This window comes from Lissotriton vulgaris, chromosome 4_1 (genome assembly GCF_964263255.1).
Source record: "Lissotriton vulgaris chromosome 4_1, aLisVul1.2, whole genome shotgun sequence".
Taxonomy (NCBI): Eukaryota; Metazoa; Chordata; class Amphibia; order Caudata; family Salamandridae; genus Lissotriton; species Lissotriton vulgaris.
Window position 1 is genome coordinate 1,125,075,428 of NC_141691.1, and position 20,753 is coordinate 1,125,096,180.

At 45.6% G+C, this 20,753-nt stretch overlaps 1 protein-coding gene across 7 annotated transcripts in view; it reads left to right on the plus strand.

The window, feature by feature from the left end:
- The window catches only part of PTPN3 (protein tyrosine phosphatase non-receptor type 3), a 1,864,164-nt gene that overhangs the window by 215,229 nt on the left and 1,628,182 nt on the right, over nucleotides 1-20,753 (plus strand). For 4 of the 7 annotated variants that reach the window (XM_086965363.1, XM_086965366.1, XM_086965364.1 and 1 more), the window contains one exon: nucleotides 76-188. The exons of the other annotated variants lie outside the window; for them this stretch is intronic. In XM_086965363.1, the coding sequence (XP_086821489.1) occupies nucleotides 95-188 (94 nt within the window). In that variant the 5' untranslated portion in view covers nucleotides 76-94. The remainder of the gene's footprint in view (nucleotides 1-75; nucleotides 189-20,753) is intronic. 7 annotated transcript variants of the gene reach the window in all.

Sequence of the window (20,753 nt, forward strand, 5' to 3'; positions counted from 1 at the left end):
GCCTATGTTTTATTTATTAGTAATAGTCTTTAAGAAGCAGAAATAAATTATATGGACTGTACATTTTTTCTGTAGGATTTCCAGCCAGTTCAAGATGCCAACAATGCAGCAGACGACTAAGAAAAAAAAACAACAACACTGCAAAGAAGTCTCAAAATATGAAATGGACACAGAGAAAAAAAATGATGGTAAAAGAAATTGCAAATGCAACATGTAACAGCAACATTTATTAGTCTACAAAAAATGTAATGCCACAAATGAAAAAGCCCGATTAGACGGATTTAGGAAAAAGAAATTTGAAAGACTTAGTCAGAAGTTTTTCGTAGAAGTGTAGTATTATGAGAAGCATGACAACAGTAAAAGGCAAATCAGCTTTGCAATACCAGAATAATTGTGTCTAGTTGACAATGCTTTTCTATTAAAAAGAAAGCTATTGATTATCATTTTGAAGAGAATCAGATGTTCAGCTAAACTGATTAATTCAAAGAAGAAACCATTTTGCCAAAACTTTTACAGTATTTTCCATTTTATCTACAACAAAAATAATCCACCACTAACTAGGTGGGGTTGTGAACTTTTTCTGGAAAAAAGAATACCAAGCTAGACGAGCACCACATATACATATGTTATTGTGGGTGAAAGATGCACTGATGTTTGGTCAGGATACTGATGGCTCAGAGTTGTCATTCATTGAGCAAAATATAACTTGTGACATTCCAAAGTCTCCGACCAGAACTCTTAGGCAACAGGTCTTGCAATTCCATTCACATAAATGTTTCAAGTTTCTCAACTGAGATACAGTGCAAAAGGGAAATAGTACACTAAGTGTTGTTTTTATATTCCTTATGGCTAAAGGAAGAGTGAACAGTTTTATGTCTACAGTCTGACACACTGTTACTAGGTAATCTAAAAATACATATAATCGGAAAAGAAGTGAGGCTTCAAACCTTATCAAGGATTACAATTCACGAATCCTGACCATGTGGAATGCCAACATGTATATTCTGTTTGTAGCAGACAATTCTATTTCTGTAGCTTGATATGTCACTTCATATATAACTAAGTCCGAATGGACAGAGAAAAATGATATGTTGGAAGAAATAGTAGAGAACTCTTTATGGAAAACGTGTTACATTTTGAGCTTAAAGATTCCCTCACAAAGAGAAATTGGATCCTATGAAGCTTGTGACAAACTTAGTTCTTCAAGCTTATATGGCCATTCCCAAGCAATCCTTTGGGCTAGTTTCGGCCAGGCATGGACGTGTGTTTATAGGGTTTCGTGAAATTGATTATTTCGCTCAGTTTGATCTAGAAAGCACCAAGGGCCTATGTAGGTAAATCTCATTTACCGACTCTAGAATACCGAATTTTACCGATTCAGTATTCTAGATTCGGTAAATGAGATGTAGGAAATAATTCGGTAATTTTTACTGAATCAGTATGATTCGGTAATTACCGAATCAATATTTACCGATTCGGTAATTGCCATTGATTCCTATGGGCCTTGAGGCCCATAGGAATTAATGTCAATTACCGAATCGGTAAATACCGATTCTGTAAAATTACCGAATTGTCAAGGGGGACAGGGTGTCACTTTGACACCCTTAAGAATAGCGAATTCTTAAGGGCCTGTGGCACTGTTTTCAGTGTCACCTACATCTAGATTTACAGATTCGGTAAATATACTGATTCAGTATTTTACCGAATCAGTAAATTTACAGAATCAGTAAATTTACCGATTCTGTAAATTTTAGGCCCACTACATATCAAAAACCAAATACCGGTCAGTAACGGCTGAAATCGGCCGTTACCGACCGGTGTTTGGTGTCCTACATCTGGCCCGAGTTCCTTAAAACAAATAGTTCCAGTTACTGTTCTGTAGAGGCAGAGCCACATGTTGCTCAGAGAAGACAATGGATAGACTCAGGGTAGCAGCCATTCCTCCCTGGTGTGGGTACTCTAAATGAATATTTAAGCAGGTCAACATGCTCCAAGGATTCCATGTGAAGGATGTGCAGTCCCTATCCAATCAGGTGTGGTTATCTGAAACTGGGCCCCACTTCATGTCACTGCACCTTGATTCAAATCATATCCACTCCTCTGCTGTTTGCAGTTTAACCTTAGGGAGTACCAACATCCCATCATCCGAGCTGATTAGGAGCTGCTTCTCGGTGGATCAAAGCATCGGAGCCCTGACTGTCTCAGCTTGAGTTTTGCTAGGAGTCATCTTCTCCCCTCTTGCACTGGGAGCTTTGGGACAGCTGCATCATCCCTGTGAAGACCCTGCATGCGAGGAGAACTCCTGTGTCTCAGCCCAGTCACAAGCCTCAGCCAGGTCCCAGAAGAAGAGGGACCTGCACTTGTGGGTAAACCTGAGCCTGGTCGGGGACAAGAGAGCATATTTAAGTTCTCTTCATGCTGAGCGAGAAGGATTTGTGTTTCTGGCCAGCCATATTGTAGTCCTGAAAGATGAGGACTATGCTGTTATCCTCAGTGTAATGGCCCACCTGCCTGGATGCTTGTCGGATGACATCTCTATCACAAAAGTGCAGACGTTTTGCCACTCTACTTCTGGGCAAGGTCCGTATTTGGACCGCTGTGCTCATTCCAGGAAGAACCTACAGCATCTGTGCAACCCATCAGGACAGGGTATGTTGGGCACCAAAGTGGACAGTAGCGTGCTGATAATAGTGCCTACAGCATCTGATTGACCCTTGCGTCATTCTTTGGTCGTGGTGCAAGAGCGGTCAGCAGTTTAGACATCTCTGGCTTCCCCATTGTGAATGTGGCTACGAGGTAGACCCTGATGTCAACGTGTCCGGTCCAGAGTCCTGTTCACAGACCAAGACCAGTCAGTGTGCTGTCAGCCTGCTTGCCCACCAAAGGTGGTCGGTTAGCATGCGCAACCAACCAGTTAGTTTGAGAGTTAGGCCCGATCTTCGTCAAGTTATGCTGCTTAAAAAAGTGAAGTGCATCCAGCAGCAGACAGCATTGTTTGGAAGCAGCAAAGTCAGTGACAAACTGATGGAAGAGGCCCACTCCTCTATCCAATATTTGGTGGGGCTGAGCTCCAGCCCAGGTTATGCTGTCCCCGATATCAAGGAGGGGTGGTTCTGCTCGTTACAGCCCAACCCTAATTGGGCCCCCCTTGTCAGTGCAGCCCCCAGCTCAGGAAACGGGATGAGCTCTTCAGGCGTTAGGTCACCCCCCTCTTGCCTTGCGAGGCGGTACCCACACTCAGTCAGATATTCCCAACTCCCAGGGGAGGGACACCAACCAATGCTGCATTCTCACAGTGAGGGGGTCAACCTGTAAAAGACCCAGGACATTAATATATACATAAAAGTAATCCGGAATGATGTCCTGGTTGCAAAACGTTACAGAATTGGTGTAGTGCATAACCTCTAAAATTGAATACCTTTAAGACATTACATAATCCCTGCGATGGAATTGTCTTATCCTAATGGGAGAAGACTGTTTCATCCCCAGAAGAGAACATTGTTGTGTCCCAGGAAAAGAACTTAGTTGCAGGGTTTGGCCAGCTCAGAATGTCACCATTTAAACTCGCACCATTCACTGTGTTAGCCACCTTGACATACTCTAAATGTCTCCTTCCACCAAAATCACAACGTTCTTCCTGACTTCCACAGTCTTGACAGGACCAAAATAACCTGACTTCCCTTTGGGTGTCCACACAGGCCGCTTTATATAAACCATTTCAACGACATCTCACTTCCTTTCTAGTGCAGAATGCTTCTCATCAAAACACCTCTTGTACCTTTTCTGATGATCACGTAGATTTCATGAACATTTTCCCTTCCATTGTTCATGCCTAACTGGAAATTGCTTCTGACTTATTAACCACAATGGGTTAAGCTCAGAACCTGCCACTCTACCTTTTTTTGAGAAATAGGAAAGGGGACAACTTTCACTCTCTTAAGGGTATAGCGATGTGCCCAAAGCTACCTTTTTCAACGCTGTCCATTTCTCAGTGGCAATCAAAGCATACTCCTTCACGAACCTGTTCATTCGTTCCACCAGGCCATTTGCCTGTGGCACATATAGAGCAGTACGACAGTGGGTGGTAGAGAGTTAATTTAAAACCTTTTTCATCGCTAGGGACACAAACTAAATCCCATTATCAGTTATGTAGCTTTGGGGAATCCCCTTACAAGCAAAAAATCACACAATAACTCTAAAACATTCCTAGGGCTGACAGAACCTACACAAAAAGCTGTAATTCACTGCGAAGTATAATCCACCAACACCAGAGCAAAACTCTTCCCCGTGGTAACAATTTAAAAGGACACATGATGTCCAGACTCCGTTTTCTCCAAGGCTCACTGGATATATCCACGGATAACAGCGGAGCAGTTCTCACTAACTTAGATGTATCACTGCATGCACATTGCAAGCAATCCTTCACGACCATTTCAGCCTGCCTTTCAAGCCCAAGCCATCAATAATATTCCCTCATTCTAGCTTTTTTTAAACTCCTGCATAGATTCCGCTCATGGGCTGGATTTAAGATCCTTCTTCAAATTACAGGACGAGGGACCAGCAGTTCACCTCAGTAAAACAACTTATCCACAATATTTAGTTCATCCTTCACATTCCAAAATCCTTTCACTTCCTCTGACACCAACTTCCAGGAGGGCAAACCCTTAACAACAAACCTTAGAATGTGTTTACTTTATCTTTAGAAACCTCAGTCATCCATCCTCCTGTGTCGAGGTTTCTTCCCTGAGCCATAATACAGGAAAATCTAAATTTACTACAAACAGCTCATCCAACAGAAGTCGAGACAATCGGTCAGCCGGAACATTTATTCCATCTCGAAGATACTCTATTTGAAAATTGAATTCTAATGGACTCTTTGAATTCTAATGGACTCTCCATCCATTGTTGTATTCTGGGCGTGGCACCATCACTGATTTTACAAGAGAAAATGTTAACCTAATGTCTATGTTCAGTCCTTATATGAACGGTAGGCCCCACAAAATGTATTTGAAATGGTCTATTGCCCACATGCAGGCTAATGCCTCTCTCGTCCCCACCGAATATTTCTTTACAGCCCGCTTCAATGACTGAGAAGCAAACCCTGTAGTCCTCTCTTTGCCATTCAGAACTTGAGCTAAGACTAATACTAAACCCTTCAGGCTGGCATTAGTTGTAAGTATAGTTCGCTTGGACACAACAAAATGTCCCAAAGTTGGTATTTTTTTCAATCTCTAATTTTATCTTCTCAAATGCTTTCTTAAACTCTTTGGATAATCAAAAAACAAATTTTCCTTGAGACATTATATGTGGTTGCACCACACTGGCAATAGTTTGGATACATTTAGAGTAATACTCTGCCAGAACAAGGAAAGATCTTACTTGATCCTGATCATCCTGGCAATGGCACCTTCACAATCAAATTAGTGACCTCCACCTTGGGACGAATGCCACCCCCTCATATAGTGTGACCTAAATATGAGACTGAATCCACCCTCAATGCACATTGATCCCTAATGAATGAGAGCCCATTTTCTCTTAGTTTGACCAACATTTACTACAATGTTCGATCACATCATAGCTCTCTTGCTCCTTACCATAAACCAAGATGTCCTGAAAAACATAACACAATCAATCCCTTTTGGTACTTCAAGCACATTTTGGAAACAGGCTGCCGCAGAGGATAAGCCAAAATGCATCCTTATAAACCTGAAAGCCCTCACTGAAGTAATAAAAGATGTAAGTGCCCTTGAGTCCTCATATAGAAGCTCCTGATCATAGGCAGTGGATAACTCCATTACACTGAAGATACTGACTCCACTCAACATTGCTAACGCTTCTGTTATATTGGGTAGTGGTTGGAGATCTACCCATATACCTTGTTTAACATCCCTAAGACCTACACTAATCCTTTTTGTAGGAAGGTGGAGTATTATGTGGGGATGCTGGTTAGGCTTAACCATGCAGTACTCTCCCAATACCCCAAAGATGGTCCTTGGATTCCCAATAGTAAATCCTTAGCTCAGACCTGGGCGAGTGGCAAAGAGCAGTGAGGCTTTACTAACATGTGTTAAGCATTTCAGAGTACCAACATGGACGATAAGTAATTCACAAGACTCAAAAGATATCACTCTCAATTTATAAGAATAAAGCCGTTTTTTTTTTTCACAACATAATGTTCGAGGCATATGGGCTGCAGATGGTACATTATGAACAGATCGCCATCTGGTGTTGGGCTCGGATGATTGCACTTTGTTTTTCTCTTGGAGAGTCTTTTGTAGCTTGGTGACTCCTCCTTTGGTTGGTAGTGCGCATGGGCATCGGCTCCATCCTTAGATTGTTTTTTTCCGCCATCGGGTTCGGATGAGGATTGAGACGCTCCAGATCGACTTCGAAAAGAAGTGACTTATCGGCGCGTATTCCCTTTCCAATTCGACGGTATTGTTATCGAACGCGATTTCATTTCCAATCCGGCGCGTTTCGACTCCAACATCGAAGAAAAAACTTTGATCTACGTCGACGAACAGGAGGCCTTTCTCGACGTAGTCAAGCCCGGAGTCCATGGAAAGGACTCCATTCAAGAAATGTCCAACGTGTGGTGCTAAGTTCCCACACAAGGACCTACACGAGGTGTGCAACCTCTGCCTATCGCCTGAACACGAATCCAGGGACTGCGAAGCCTGCGCAGCATTCTCCTCCAAGTCGACGATTAGAAATCGTCGAGCTCGAAGACACGAGGTTTCCAGAATGCAGTCGGAGGCGATCCCGGAGCTGTTCGAAGACCAGCACCTCGATGAAGAAACAGATCATGAGGATCAGTCGGGGTCGGAAGGGGACGAGTCGGATGTCAAAGAACTCGACGTGCAACAAACCGTGAGTGACGACGTCCCCTTACTAAAAAACCGACCCCGTGTGGTAACGACCCCGCCTTCGAGCCCGGTCAAACCGCAGAAAAAAGTTTCCGACGCCCCGCCTTCGGGCCCGGCAACGAAACCGAAACTGAAACCGAAACTCTCGGTCTCCCACCATGTCGGATCCGAGAAGAGGTCGACATCGACTTCGACGCCGAAGCTCCATGCAAGGGAAAGCTCGGCATCACAACATTCCATGTCGAAACAGAAACCTGATTCGACGTCGAAGACTCACTCGACACCGAAAAAATCGGAATCGAGCAAACACTCGGTGCCGAAAACACCGAACATTGACGATCGAAAACAAAGGCACCTTTCGGAACCAAAGGCTTCGGTACCGACACAGGAGCAGCAGACAGATCCCAAACAAAAGATTTTGTTTATCGATCCACAAACTGGCAAAGTAGTGACAAAGAAGAGGAAGAATGAACAGCTAGAAGACAAACCTCTTCCTTCAAAAAAGAGAACACTGGGGACAAATACAACTCCTCCTACTTCTCCTCGACCTAAAGTCACACCCTCTTCTCCTATTCCTCACACTATGCCAAATATTCCTGCACCTTCTACACCAAGACCTACACCTCAGTCTGATGTAGACAGTGATACAGGGGAGGGAGAACCTCAAGGGGATGATGACACTATCCTAGATGAGGATGACCCATGGGAAAATTATAACGCAGGGTCAGATGATGACAACGACCCAGAGTTATATCCCTCAAAGCCTTCACCACCTGATGATAACACAGGTTTTGTACAGCTCATTAATAGGGCAGCAAAATATCATAAGGTAGATCTACATACAGAACCTCAAATAGAGGACTTCCTATTAGAGACACTACCTACTGCACAAAGAACATCAGGTACTCTACCTATGCTGAAGGGTCTTCTCAGTCACACAGGAGAAATTTTCAAAGACTCAGTGAGGGCTAGGGTGTTAAACCCAAGAATTGATAAAAAAATATAAGGCGGCTCCAAAGGATCCAATATTTATCAAAGGGCAGGTACCTCTGGACTCGCTTGTAGTTTCAAACGCTCGCAAAAGAGCGAACTCATTATCTACAGGAGAGCCCCTCCACCTGATAAAGAGTCAAAATTAATAGATGCATCAGGCAAAAGAGTAGCATCACAAGCGGCAAATAGCTGGCGTATAGCCAATACACACACACTTGCACGTTATGACAGGGCACATTATGATGAATTAGAAAAACTCATCACACATCTCCCCAAAGAACATCAGAAGAGGGCAGATCAGCTAATACAGGAAGGAAAGATAATAACTAACACTTCCATTAAGTGCGCCCTAGACGCAGCAGACACTGCAGCAAGATCCATAAACACCAGTGTAATGTTGAGAAGACATGCATGGCTTAGAATCTCAGGATTCAAGCAGGAAGTACAAACGGCACTACTGAACAAACCATTTGATCAAAAGACACTGTTTGGTTCAAGCACAGATGAGACCTTAGAGAAAATGAAGAAAGATACAGAAACGGCTAAGTCAATGGGAGCATTACAACAGCCAACACAAAGGGGTTCCTTTCGTAGATCCACCTATAGAGGAGGCTCAAAAAATACAGGAACAAATCAGCAATCCACCTCTTTCACACCTACGTCACCCAAAGGTAATTCAAGAGGTAGTTACAGAGGTAACAACAACAAGGGTAGAGGCCGCGGAAATAATAACAACTGCAACTCCCCATTCCCAAAACAGTGACTTAATACAACTTCCCCCAGACCACATAACACCGGTCGGGGACGTCTATCACAGTTCCTACCTGTCTGGGAAAACATCACATCAGACAAGTGGGTGAGACAAATTATCCAACATGGTTATTGCCTAGAACTCACAGCTACCCCACCAAACATCCCCCCCAAACAGCGTCCCATGAGTCAAGATCATCTGACATTGTTAAAAGAAGAAGTTCTATCACTGCTACAAAAGCATGCCATAGAGAAGGTTCCAAAAGAACAACAAGGGACAGGAGTTTACTCTCTATACTTCCTAATCCCCAAAAAAGATGGGTCTCTAAGACCAATCTTAGACTTCAGACCTCTCATTGCATACATAAATTCGGAACATTTCCACATGGTCACGCTCCAACAAGTACTTCCTTTACTGAAGAAAGGGGACTTTCTTTCTACACTGGATCTAAAAGACGCTTACTTTCATATCCCAATTCACAAAGCCCAAAGGAAATACCTAAGGTTTGTAGTGGAAGGACAACATTATCAATTCAAAGTCCTTCCGTTCGGGGTCACAACGGCACCAAGAGTGTTCACAAAATGCCTGGCTGTGGTGGCAGCACACCTAAGAAGACAACAAATACATGTCTTCCCTTACTTGGACGATTGGTTAATAAAGGCCAAGTCACAAGAAGAATGTCTTCACAACACACAGAAGACCATTCAATTGCTGCACCACCTAGGGTTTACGGTGAACTACAAAAAATCACACCTGCAACCAAACAAAATTCAGCAATACCTGGGGGCTACTATAGACACAGAAAAAGCCATAGCATACCCCAATCCAATCAGGATACAGACAATGGTCAAGTTAATACAAAGATTTCAACCACAGCACTCACTACCAGCACAAGTGTTTATGCAGCTGTTAGGCATGATGTCCTCCTGCATACTGCTAATACCACATGCCAGACTACAAATGCGTCCACTACAGGAGTGTCTAGCGACACAGTGAAATCAGGCTCAAGGTCAGATTACAGATCTGGTGTTGGTAAACGACCGAACGCATCGCTCTCTGAAGTGGTGGAACACAACAAACATTTCCAAGGGACGGTCGTTCCTAGAACCGATTCCACAAGTGATATTAACAGCGGACGCATCGCTCTCCGGATGGGGAGCGCATATGGACAAATACACAGTGCAGGGGAAGTGGAGTGTGCAGCAAAAGAAACTGCACATCAACTACTTGGAACTATTAGCAGTATTTCTAGCACTAAAAGCTTTCCAAATGCAAATAACAAACAAGGCAGTCCTGATCAGGACAGACAACATGACTGCAATGTTTTATATTCAAAAACAGGGGGGGACACACTCTCTCCAACTATCCAAACTAGCACAGGACATTTGGAGATGGGCCATTCCTCAAAAGATCTATCTGTTAGCAGAACACCTACCAGGAGTTCAAAATCAGATAGCAGACATCCTAAGCAGAGAGTCAGAACAAGTACACGAATGGGAGCTGCACGACCAAATACTGCAGCCATTCTTCCAAAGATGGGGGCAACCAGAGATAGATCTGTTTGCCAATCATCAGAACGCAAAATGCCAAAACTTCGCATCCAGGTACCCACACCACCGGTCCCAGGGCAATGCACTATGGATAAATTGGTCCAACAGATTTGCTTACGCTTTTCCCCCTCTCCCACTAATTCCGTTAGTGGTTCGGAAACTGCAACAGCCCTCAATGACAATGATACTAGTGGCACCCACGTGGGCAAGACAGCCGTGGTTCACCATGCTACTACAACTCTCACAGGTGCCACATCAAAAGCTAAGATTATTACCCATGCACCTTACACAGAACCATGGAGAAATAATGCACCCAGATCCCAAACAATTGAACCTAGCGATCTGGCTCCTGAGGTCATAGTTTGGATATTTAGATTTACCACCAGAATGTATGGAAATTATTAAACAAGCAAGACGTCCTACCACCAGAGCATGCTATGCAGCAAAATGGAAGAGGTTTGCTATACACTGTAACAGTAATCACATTAACCCTCTGGACGCATCCACTAAACAGATCATTTGCTATTTACTGCACTTGCAGCAATGTAACTTAGCATATACCTCTATCAGGGTTCATCTCGCAGCTATAGCGGCGTACCTACAAAACAGGCAACATCTTTCCCTGTTTAAAGTACCAGCAATTAAAGCTTTCATGGAGAGACTCAAAAGAGTCATTCCACCAAGACGACCACCTTCCCCAGTCTGGAATCTCAACATAGTACTTACCAGACTAATGGGACCACCATTTGAACCTATGCATAGGTGTGAAATACAATTCCTCACATGGAAGGTGGCCTTCCTCATAGCTATCACGTCACTTAGAAGAGTAAGTGAGTTACAAGCTTTTACGATTCAAGAACCATTCATGCAGTTACACCAAAACAAAGTGGTTCTTAGAACAAACCCAAAATTCTTACCAAAAGTAATTTCTGCATTCCACATCAATCAGTCAGTGGAATTACCGGTCTTCTTTCCAAAACCACAAACGGTAGCGGAAAGGGCCCTACATACATTGGATGTCAGAAGGGCAATATTGTATTATATAGAAAGAACACAAACTTTCAGAAAGACAAAACAGCTATTTGTTGCGTTCTCTCCTACACATAAGGGCAATCCCATCTCTAAAGCGGCATTGCCAGATGGATTGTAAAATGTATTCAAATATGCTACTTAAAAGCAAAGAGGACATTAACTGTTCCTCCTAGAGCTCACTCTACACGTAAACTAGGAGCATCTATGGCATTTTTGGGAAACATTCCACTAGATGACATATGCAAAGCAGCTACCTGGGTTACACCGCACACCTTCACAAAGCACTATTGTGTAGATGTGCACACAACACAACAAGCTAGAGGGGGACAAGCTGTATTAAAGACTTTATTTCAGACAGTTGCAACAGACACGGGTGACCACCGCTAGGGAGAGAACTGCTGTATAGTCTATTCATAATGTACCATCTGCAGCCCATATGCCTCGAACGGAATATGCTACTTACCAGTATGCATCTGTTCTTGGCATAGAGGGCTGCAGAGTGGTACATGCCCTCCCAGCCTCCCCGGAAACCTGTGTCTGTTCCAACATTATCTTATTTAGATGCACTTACATGGGCATTCCTATCTGTATTCTATCATACTACTCCATCTAACCCTACTATGGCAAAACAATCTAAGGATGGAGCCGATGCCCATGCGCACTACCAACCAAAGGAGGAGTCACCAAGCTACAAAAGACTCTCCAAGAGAAAAACAAAGTGCAATCATCCGAGCCCAACACCAGATGGCGATCTATTCATAATGTACCAGTCTGCAGCCCTCTATGCCAAGAACAGATGCATACTGGTAAGTAGCATATTCCTTTATTGTTGACAACCACTACAGTACGAGGGCCTTGTAGGGCACCCAGGGTACGTAAACAGGATGACCTATACGAGAGTCAACATTTTCAATAACGTTAGAGGATTGATTGCACGTAAATTACAGTATGAAGGAAGATCAGAACAAAAAAGAAGAGAGAAGAAACAGCTGCGCCACATTGCCTCTGTTTAACAAATGAAACAGTCTTAAATATAGGGAAAGTTCTTGCCGCCACAGTCGCAGTGAATGAAAGCACTAAGGAAATGCTAGTCTACTAGTATCATAGCAATGGTTCTTCAGCATCGGGGGAGGAGGCTCCAGATATAATCCCTTGTAATCGGCCCATCGATTTCAGACTTTATAGTGTTTACAAGGGCATCCCCTTGCTTTGAAGACTGGGAGTTCCAGGCCCATACAAAAGTCTACACCCCTCTTCCATATCCCAAGCGTCATTGGAGATTCATTTTTCCAAACCCGGGCAATGTCTCTTTGCCAGCATGTAGCTCAGAAATAGGAGGTGGCGTTTATACCTATTACCACCTATGTCTTCCGTAACGTGGCCAGCTTCGGTGAGGATGCAATGTCCCACCCGAGAACCTCAGATAGGCATGCAAACACCCTCCTCCATAACCTTGACAGTGTCGGGCAGGACCACACAGTGTGCAGGAAAGTGCCTTCCATAGATCCACAGCGTAAGCAATGCAGGGAGGCGATGAGCCCAGGGTGCCACAGTCTGTGCCTGGTATAATAGGCTCTGAGTAAGTATTTAAACTGGATGATGTGCAGACGGGCTGCGATTGCTGCACTGCATGGGGATTCCAGAGCCCCAACCCAGTCGTCTTCTTCTAAGGGGCCTAAGTCCTGCTGCCATGCCTCTCTAGCGGTCCATTTTACCCTGGCGCAGTGGCTTCGGGTCTTAGTCCTTGCCCATAGTTTGAGTGTAGTGATGGGCCACAGGAAGTGCAGTGGAAAGGCCGGGCCTGGCCCCCCACGAGGCGGGGCGGGAGTTCCCCACGCACTCCTGCGGTTGGCAACCTTATAGTGCGTCCCCGGGCAACAGGGCATTGCAACGTTCGCACGCCGTTCAGTCCTAGCCCAGTCGAGGCAGCAGAAGCCACATCAGCACATCCAGGTATCCAGGACCCCCAACTGATGGAAAAGGTAGGGGGACAATCCACCCCGAGGCGGCAGGCCCACTGACAGTGGGGGAAGAAACCCCCCTCCCCCTCGCCCCGGCTGCTACAGGGGAAGTAGAGGGTTTGGCGTGGTCAAAGCTGTCCTGGCCCCACCGGGGAGCTCAGCACCGTCCGCCCTCGGCAGAAGGGTAGCAGGAGAGATCCGTCCCATCAGGGCATCGCAGCCACAGTCAAATAGTTCCGGCCCACCATGCATAGCCAGTGTGGGGGGCGATCACCCGCAGGTACACATGAGCTCCAAGGTCTCACCAGGCCCTACAGGTTCAATGTCCTGGCCCCAATCCTTCTCACCATGTTCCACCGACTGCTAAGGTGGAGAGCGACAACTCGTCTGAGGCCCGGCCCAGCTCCAGCGCCACCCTGGAGGGGGGCGAGGGTACAGCCACAAAGCACGGGGATCCTGCCTCAGCAGCGGCCCGGGTCCCCAAAGCAGTCAGTCACATAGGGCCGGCCCGCTGATCTCCTTCGTCCTCCGCAGTGGCACCCGATCAAGCCCCCAGGCGGTGCCTCGTGGCCACCCAGCTCACCTGTTGCTTCGGTCCGGGGCGCCGTCAATCAACCCACGCGACAGTCTTCAGGCCACACGACTGTGGGGGCGTCTTCCTCCTCGAGCGGGCGGCAGGGAGTTCCGCTCCCCCAGGGCGTGCCGCAATCCCGCAGGGACCGTCAAGCTGCCTCCGGTCCGAGCAGGCGCCAGTCTGGAGAAGCATCTGCGAAGCCCTCCTGAGCCAGCCGCAGCGGCTCGGAGGCCGATTGTCCTCTCGATTGCCCCCGCAGAGAGTTCTATGCCCCAAGGGTGCCTCGGGTCAGTCGAGCCATCTCCGCTCCGAACTGCGCCATTTTGATGAGGCATCTGCTGAGCCTTTCTGGGCCAACAGCGACTGATTGGAGGCCGATTGTCCTCCCGACTGCCCTCACAAGTGTTGCCGGGATGTCTGTGGCCCTTAAGGAGGAAGCACGATTGTTGTTCGAGCCTTTGGACTGGCGGATTCGTTTTCGGATGGAGCTTTCAGCCGGAGCTCGGTGAAAGCACGTCCTAAGTGGCCATGTTGTTGGCTACGCCCTCCTGCTGCACCAGTCTTGTATAGTCTGGAAAGATTAGAATGTGGTGGGAGTCTAATTGAAGCTGGCCCGCTCATCTGGCATGTATAAGGATTGTGATGCGGTCGTAAGCATTTAAGAACCTAGCTATGACGGGCCAAGACCTGGCCCCTGGTGGAGGTTTTTGCATCAAACCACGGTGCACGATTTCAATGATAAAACAATTAGACAGAGATGGCTGAGGGATCCAACCCACTAGGAAGGAATCTCTCTGTCTGATTCCATCAGGTTGCACAGCCGCTTTCTTAATTGAATCAAGTGAATCAATATTTTCTCCGCTTTTCTCTTACTTTTTCAACGTAGTTTCAACTGTTTAAATTCATTTTGTCTCTTGTATAATCGATTCATTTTACTCAATAATTTCTTAGAACGAAACGATTTCAAAAATGCTCCTGAATCCAAAGGGGGTTCCACATCCCGTGCTGTTTATTAAAATAGCCCAATGCATTTCGGAAAGTACATTCCTTCTTCAGGGGCATCTACAAGTAAAAACCAAATTTTAGCTGACCAATTCTATATCGTGCTTTCTCAAAAACATCATTCATTTTATAACCATGTACTAAATACCGAACTATTTCAACACTTATTACTCCATTGTTTAAAAACCTTCCCTCTTTACTTTCCTCTCTGGTATTCAGCGCTTAGTAGCCCTGTAATTTTACCCCGCTATGTGCTGCACTTCATTGTATACTGTTTTACGCTTACCATAATGAATGGATCCCAAGGTACTTAAAATCACGCACTGCTTCCCATTTTCACAGCGTGAACAAACGCTTCTGCTGCTAATACATTTCCTGACTTCGAGACTACTTATGTAAAGTTGTCCCGCCCATACTCAGCGTTAACAGATTGTAAATTTCTTACATGTGTGCACCTCCCGAGTTTCTGTGTAAACATTAACAATGGACTTATTGAACGATCGTTCATCGTAGCATTAAGTCACTACATTTCCCAGAATACCAAAAATCTTAGTGTTATATTTTATACACGTTACTCTGTTTGCAGTTTCTTATGGGAAAGTTTAGTATATGTTACATTTTCCGGATAACAGTCTGTGTCCCAAAGACAGCTTACAACAATAAAAGCACTTTGTTTAGATCTATCTATCAGCATGGGGGGGAGCCCCAGTCCCGTGCACGTCGTTCTTTTTGATGTTCCTTCAAATGTTTTTTTCTTTCGTATCAATTTTCTCATATGTTGAGTTCTCACTTGTCATTTTGGGTGCAATCTCGATTTGAGACGAACGAAAATTGGACTTATCCATTTGGGGAAAGAGATGCACACCTGGTCATCTGTATTTCATCTTATTCGTTACTCTGTTAGCTTTCTTCAGCGTGCATACACCTGCTATGCGCTTCGTCTCAGTGCGCTGTTCCAAGATGTCTTTCACAAGGAAGGAATCTCTCTGTCTGATTCCATCAGGTTGCACAGCCGCTTTCTTAATTGAATCAAGTGAATCAATATTTTCTCCGCTCCGCGGGACAACTTTACATAAGTAGCCTCGAAGTCAGGAAATGTATTAGCAGCAGAAGCGTTTGTTCACGCTGTGAAAATGGGAAGCAGTGCGTGATTTTAAGTACCTTGGGATCCATTCATTATGGTAAGCGTAAAACAGTATACAATGAAGTGCAGCACATAGCGGGGTAAAATTACAGGGCTACTAAGCGCTGAATACCAGAGAGGATAGTAAAGAGGGAAGGTTTTTAAACAATGGAGTAATAAGTGTTGAAATAGTTCGGTATTTAGTACATGGTTATAAAATGAATGATGTTTTTGAGAAAGCACGATCTAGAATTGGTCAGCTAAAATTTGGTTTTTACTTGTAGATGCCCCTGAAGAAGGAATGTACTTTCCGAAATGCATTGGGCTATTTTAATAAACAGCACGGGATGTGGAACCCCCTTTGGATTCAGGAGCATTTTTGAAATCGTTTCGTTCTAAGAAATTATTGAGTAAAATGAATCGATTATACAAGAGACAAAATGAATTTAAACAGTTGAAACTACGTTGAAAAAGTAAGAGAAAAGCGGAGAAAATATTGATTCACTTGATTCAATTAAGAAAGCTGCTGTGCAACCTGATGGAATCAGACAGAGAGATTCCTTCCTTGTGAAAGACATCTTGGAACAGCGCACTGAGACGAAGCGCATAGCAGGTGTATGCACGCTGAAGAAAGCTAACAGAGTAACGAATAAGATGAAATACAGATGACCAGGTGTGCATCTCTTTCCCCAAATGGATGGATCCAACCCACTATCCACTCGGTGAGGAATCGTTCCACACTGTTATCTTCGCAGCCCTGTGGAAAGCCCACAAAGCGAAGATTGTTCCTCGGGCCCTGCCTTCGGCGTCTTCCGCCCTGATCGCAAGACCTTTGGTAATGGATTCCAGAGAGAATACCTTCTTCAGAGAGGATACCTTCTTGTGGAGGGGTGCAACTGTGTCTTCTGTGGTTGATATCCGGGTTTCGGCTTCCGTTATCCTGTCCAGTGCCTTGCGGAGATCCTGGTGGTTCAGCATCACATCCGACCCAACTGCCCCTATCTCGTCCTCCAGCGCGTCTCGTGATTGTGTTATTGCCGCCATCAATGCAGCATTTTCCAGACCATTGAAGCCCTGACTCGCCGAATCAGCAGTTTGCGCCCCTGGGGCAGCATAGCGGTCCAGTGTTCTTTGTTTGGTGTTCTGAAATTTTTCATGTTTAGTGACAGCAGATAGGCCCTCACAGCGCCACCAGAGTTCTGTAAAAGCCAGTAGACAGTGCGGTCACACCCAAGGCGATGGCGGTGGTGGTAGCAGCACTTGAGGGGGGAGAGGAGGGGAGGACATCCCACAGCGAGCAGTCAATCCAGATAACGTTCACCTACAAGGCAGGCAGGAGCGGAGACTACCCACACACAAGCCGCACCAGGACCTAGACCGGCCGCTTCCATGCGCAGGCGCCTGCTCACCACCCTAATGGGTGCCTCTGCCTAGGTGCACCTCTGCCCCGCTGCGTGTTCCATATGCGGGGGTGCTTCACCTGGATTGTGATGAAGGTACAGTGATCCCCGGTTCACTCTGGCAACTGCTTTCCTCCAAGCCCCGTTGTTTGGGGGGTGCCCTCTCAAGATTTTTGCTTGAAGGAGATGGGGCACGCACCACAGGGTAATGGGAGGGGTCCAGGCCCTATAGAGCTCTAGCGGCCTCAGTTTATAGTGGACACTGAGGGGCCGTACGTAGGGATCGGGCATTGTGAGCAGCCCTGCGCCGACCGGCATGTTCACCGCTGCATCACACCACTGCCCTGCCAGCATCAAGGGGCGTAAACGTAGGCTCACCAAGGACCCAAAGGGGCCCCGCAGCAGGTGCAGTCAGTAGGTCTAGGCAGGGGCACGGCACACCAGGGAAGCATCCAAGGAAACCTGGGGCGTTTCCGCATCGGGGGCACACACTGACCTCTGTAGGGATCCTCAGTAGCCACAAGAAGCCATGTAGAATGGTGAAAGCCAATCTCATCTAGGCAGCGGGGTCCAGCTCCACCGGTCACCAATCCTACTGGCTGCAACGTCTTCCAGCCAAGGCTCAGCTTGGTTGCGCGGCCAAGGCCCAATGCGATATCTTTGTTTCTGCCTCAGGGGTCCGCCCACACCCAGAGGAGAGGAGAGGTAGGTAGCAGCCGTCGCCATTACCGGAGCCACCAGACAGGCAGACGACGTGTAGAGCAATCTCTGCACCAGTCACCCAAAAGATTCTGCTTGCTCCTGTCAGCGGGTCTCAACGCGTCAGAGGAGCCAGGATGTGGCGTAGTTAGGGCCCAAACTGCAAGCCCTGGGTCGGCCAATGCCGTCACCATGCGGCCGGCCTGTCTGTGAGTCCGCGGTTAAGCTCTAAGCCACTAAGCGGCAACTGCATAGAGGTACGGTTCAGAGGAGCCTGGGGGGAAAATAGGGGCTGATAGCACAGGATAAGAGAAGGATTTTAGAGGCGGCCTCCGGAGCTCGTCTAAAGCACGTCCGCCATGTCGGACCGCTTGGCCACGGCCCAAGAATAAAGCAGATTTTTGTATAACTTTAGATGCCAAAACCGAGTCAATTGGATTAGTATAATCAGAGTTACGGAGTTTAGAAGGAATATTAAATCAGTGCCAAATAGTAATTTAAAACGTTATCATTGCGGTCAATGGTAAAAAGCACTAGTGAGTTGCGTGGAACCCAAGGAGGGTAAAGGTGATGCGGGATCAAGCCACGACAGGCAGCTTGATTTTACCTGGCTCGAGAAGCCCAGGTGCAGATTTGTTCTGGCTGACCTTGGTGCTAAAGTGGGAGCCGCGTGGAAGCTGGTTTTACTACTTGCACAGTGCTGATGGAGACTGGGTCAGTCAGTCAAAAGTACTTTATTCGGTTCATATCAAAAGCCATAAAAGTATACACACATCAGAAATCAAGGCCAAAGTACATTTTATAATCAAACTAAACACAATATTTAATTTAAAACCCTTAAAATCTACTATTTACAACTAGTCCAATTAATTTTTTTCCCTAGTCTCATAGCTATTGCTAAAAAACTCGCCACATTTAAAATTTCCCAAGTATTAGATAGCAGCTGAAGGTACATGATGGCAGGTTTAACATGTCTGAACCCTTTGTATTCAATCAGAGGTACAATAAACTTTTTCCGTATCCCCAAAAAATGTTTACAGAAAAACATAAAATGAACAGTGTCCATTATAGAAAACCCGTCACAAGGACAGATATCCAGATCTGTCATTTTGGACCATCCCGGTCGTGCAGTAAGAAGGAGATGGAATTTATTCAACCTGAACTTGGTCAGAAGAAATCGGTGGTTAGCATTGTTGACCATTTTCAAGTAAAGTTCAGTATCAGTAGAACTGATTAAGAGCTGATGAGCCCTCACAGTTGTCTTACTCAGTTCCATTTCCTCCCTTGCAAGGCCCTTGTTAAGCTTAAATGTGTCTTTTGCCCATTTCACATCTCCCTTGACTAATTTTTGGGGCTGGGTAAACAATTCCGGGTGACCTAATGAATCAGCTAATAATTTAACATATTTCAGCCATGGAATGGAGTGACTATGGTCCAGGGCCAGACAATCACTCAGAACCTCATGATTTGAAACCAGTTCTGGATTTAACCATGTTGTGATCCACTTTAGAAGCGGTGCCACAGCTATACGGTCTTCCAGGTAATCAACCCCAAGTTCCTGATGTACAATATAACCAGGGGTTGATTGTGGCACTGATAGGATATTTTTCAAAAACTTGTCCTCTGCAACCTGTAACAATTTTACGTTTTTAAAACCCCATAGATCTGCTACATACATGGCTAAAGAGACACATTTTGCGTCATAAACTTTCAGGACGGCTTCAAGTGGCTTCACCCCTAGTTTGCGTGAAAAATCAAGAACGGCCAAAGTTGATCTTACAAAAACATTACGTTTAGTGGCCTTTTGGGGCAGCCATGTGGAGCTGTCATCAAAAATAACCCCTAGATATGGAAAACTCGTGACCCGGGATAACATATTGCCCTCGCAATACAAAGTTTTCAATTTTTTACCTTTACTGCCCACCGCCATTACATGGGATTTAGAATAGTTAACAGTAAGATCTAGTGCGTTCATAAAATTGTAAAATGAGTTTAAAAGACGTTGGAGGCCTACTGTTGTGCGGGCTAAAAGAGCGGCATCATCTGCATCATAAATTTACCCGCCTTTGGTATATCCTTACATGCCTCCCCCAACACTGCACCCAAATCATTGATGTAAAGGGTAAAAAGCAAGGGGGCTAGGATGCAGCTCTGCCTGACCCCATTCACGATCCTTATCTTTCCTGTACAGTTACCTTTATAATCATATCTAACTGTGGCTGTGAGGTCCCTGTGCAGATCTGCTAGGAAATACACAATGTTGTCATCTATACCGAGCTTCAAAAGCAAATCCCACAGTTTGGACCTGTTCACTCGGTCAAAGGCCGAGGACAGGTCCATGAAAGCTAAGTATAGAGTGTCCTTTTTAGCAATAGTGTATTTCCCAATTAATAATTGGAGATTGAGGCTTCGGTCTATAGTGCCTCTCCCTTTCCTAAACCCGAATTGAAGGGGTGAGAGGGTGTTTGTATCTTCCAGTTTATCTGTTAGTCTGCTCAGAATCACTCGGCCAAGGACTTTTACAGTAGAATCAATAAGAGAGATCGGTCGATAATTAACAGGATCTCCCCTATTGCCTCTTTTAAAAATTGGAACAATAACTGATTCCGACCATGTAGGAGGGATGCCAGAATTACTGATATCTGACTTAAAGAGGTCAGCAGGGACACCATCGGGGCCGGGGACCTTATTACTAGTCATTTTCCAGGTGGCATCAGCTACCTCTATTTCTGTGACTGATAAAGTATGTGTGTGGGGCAGGGGTGCGCACAACCTCACTTCCTGCATCCTCCCCTTCATACA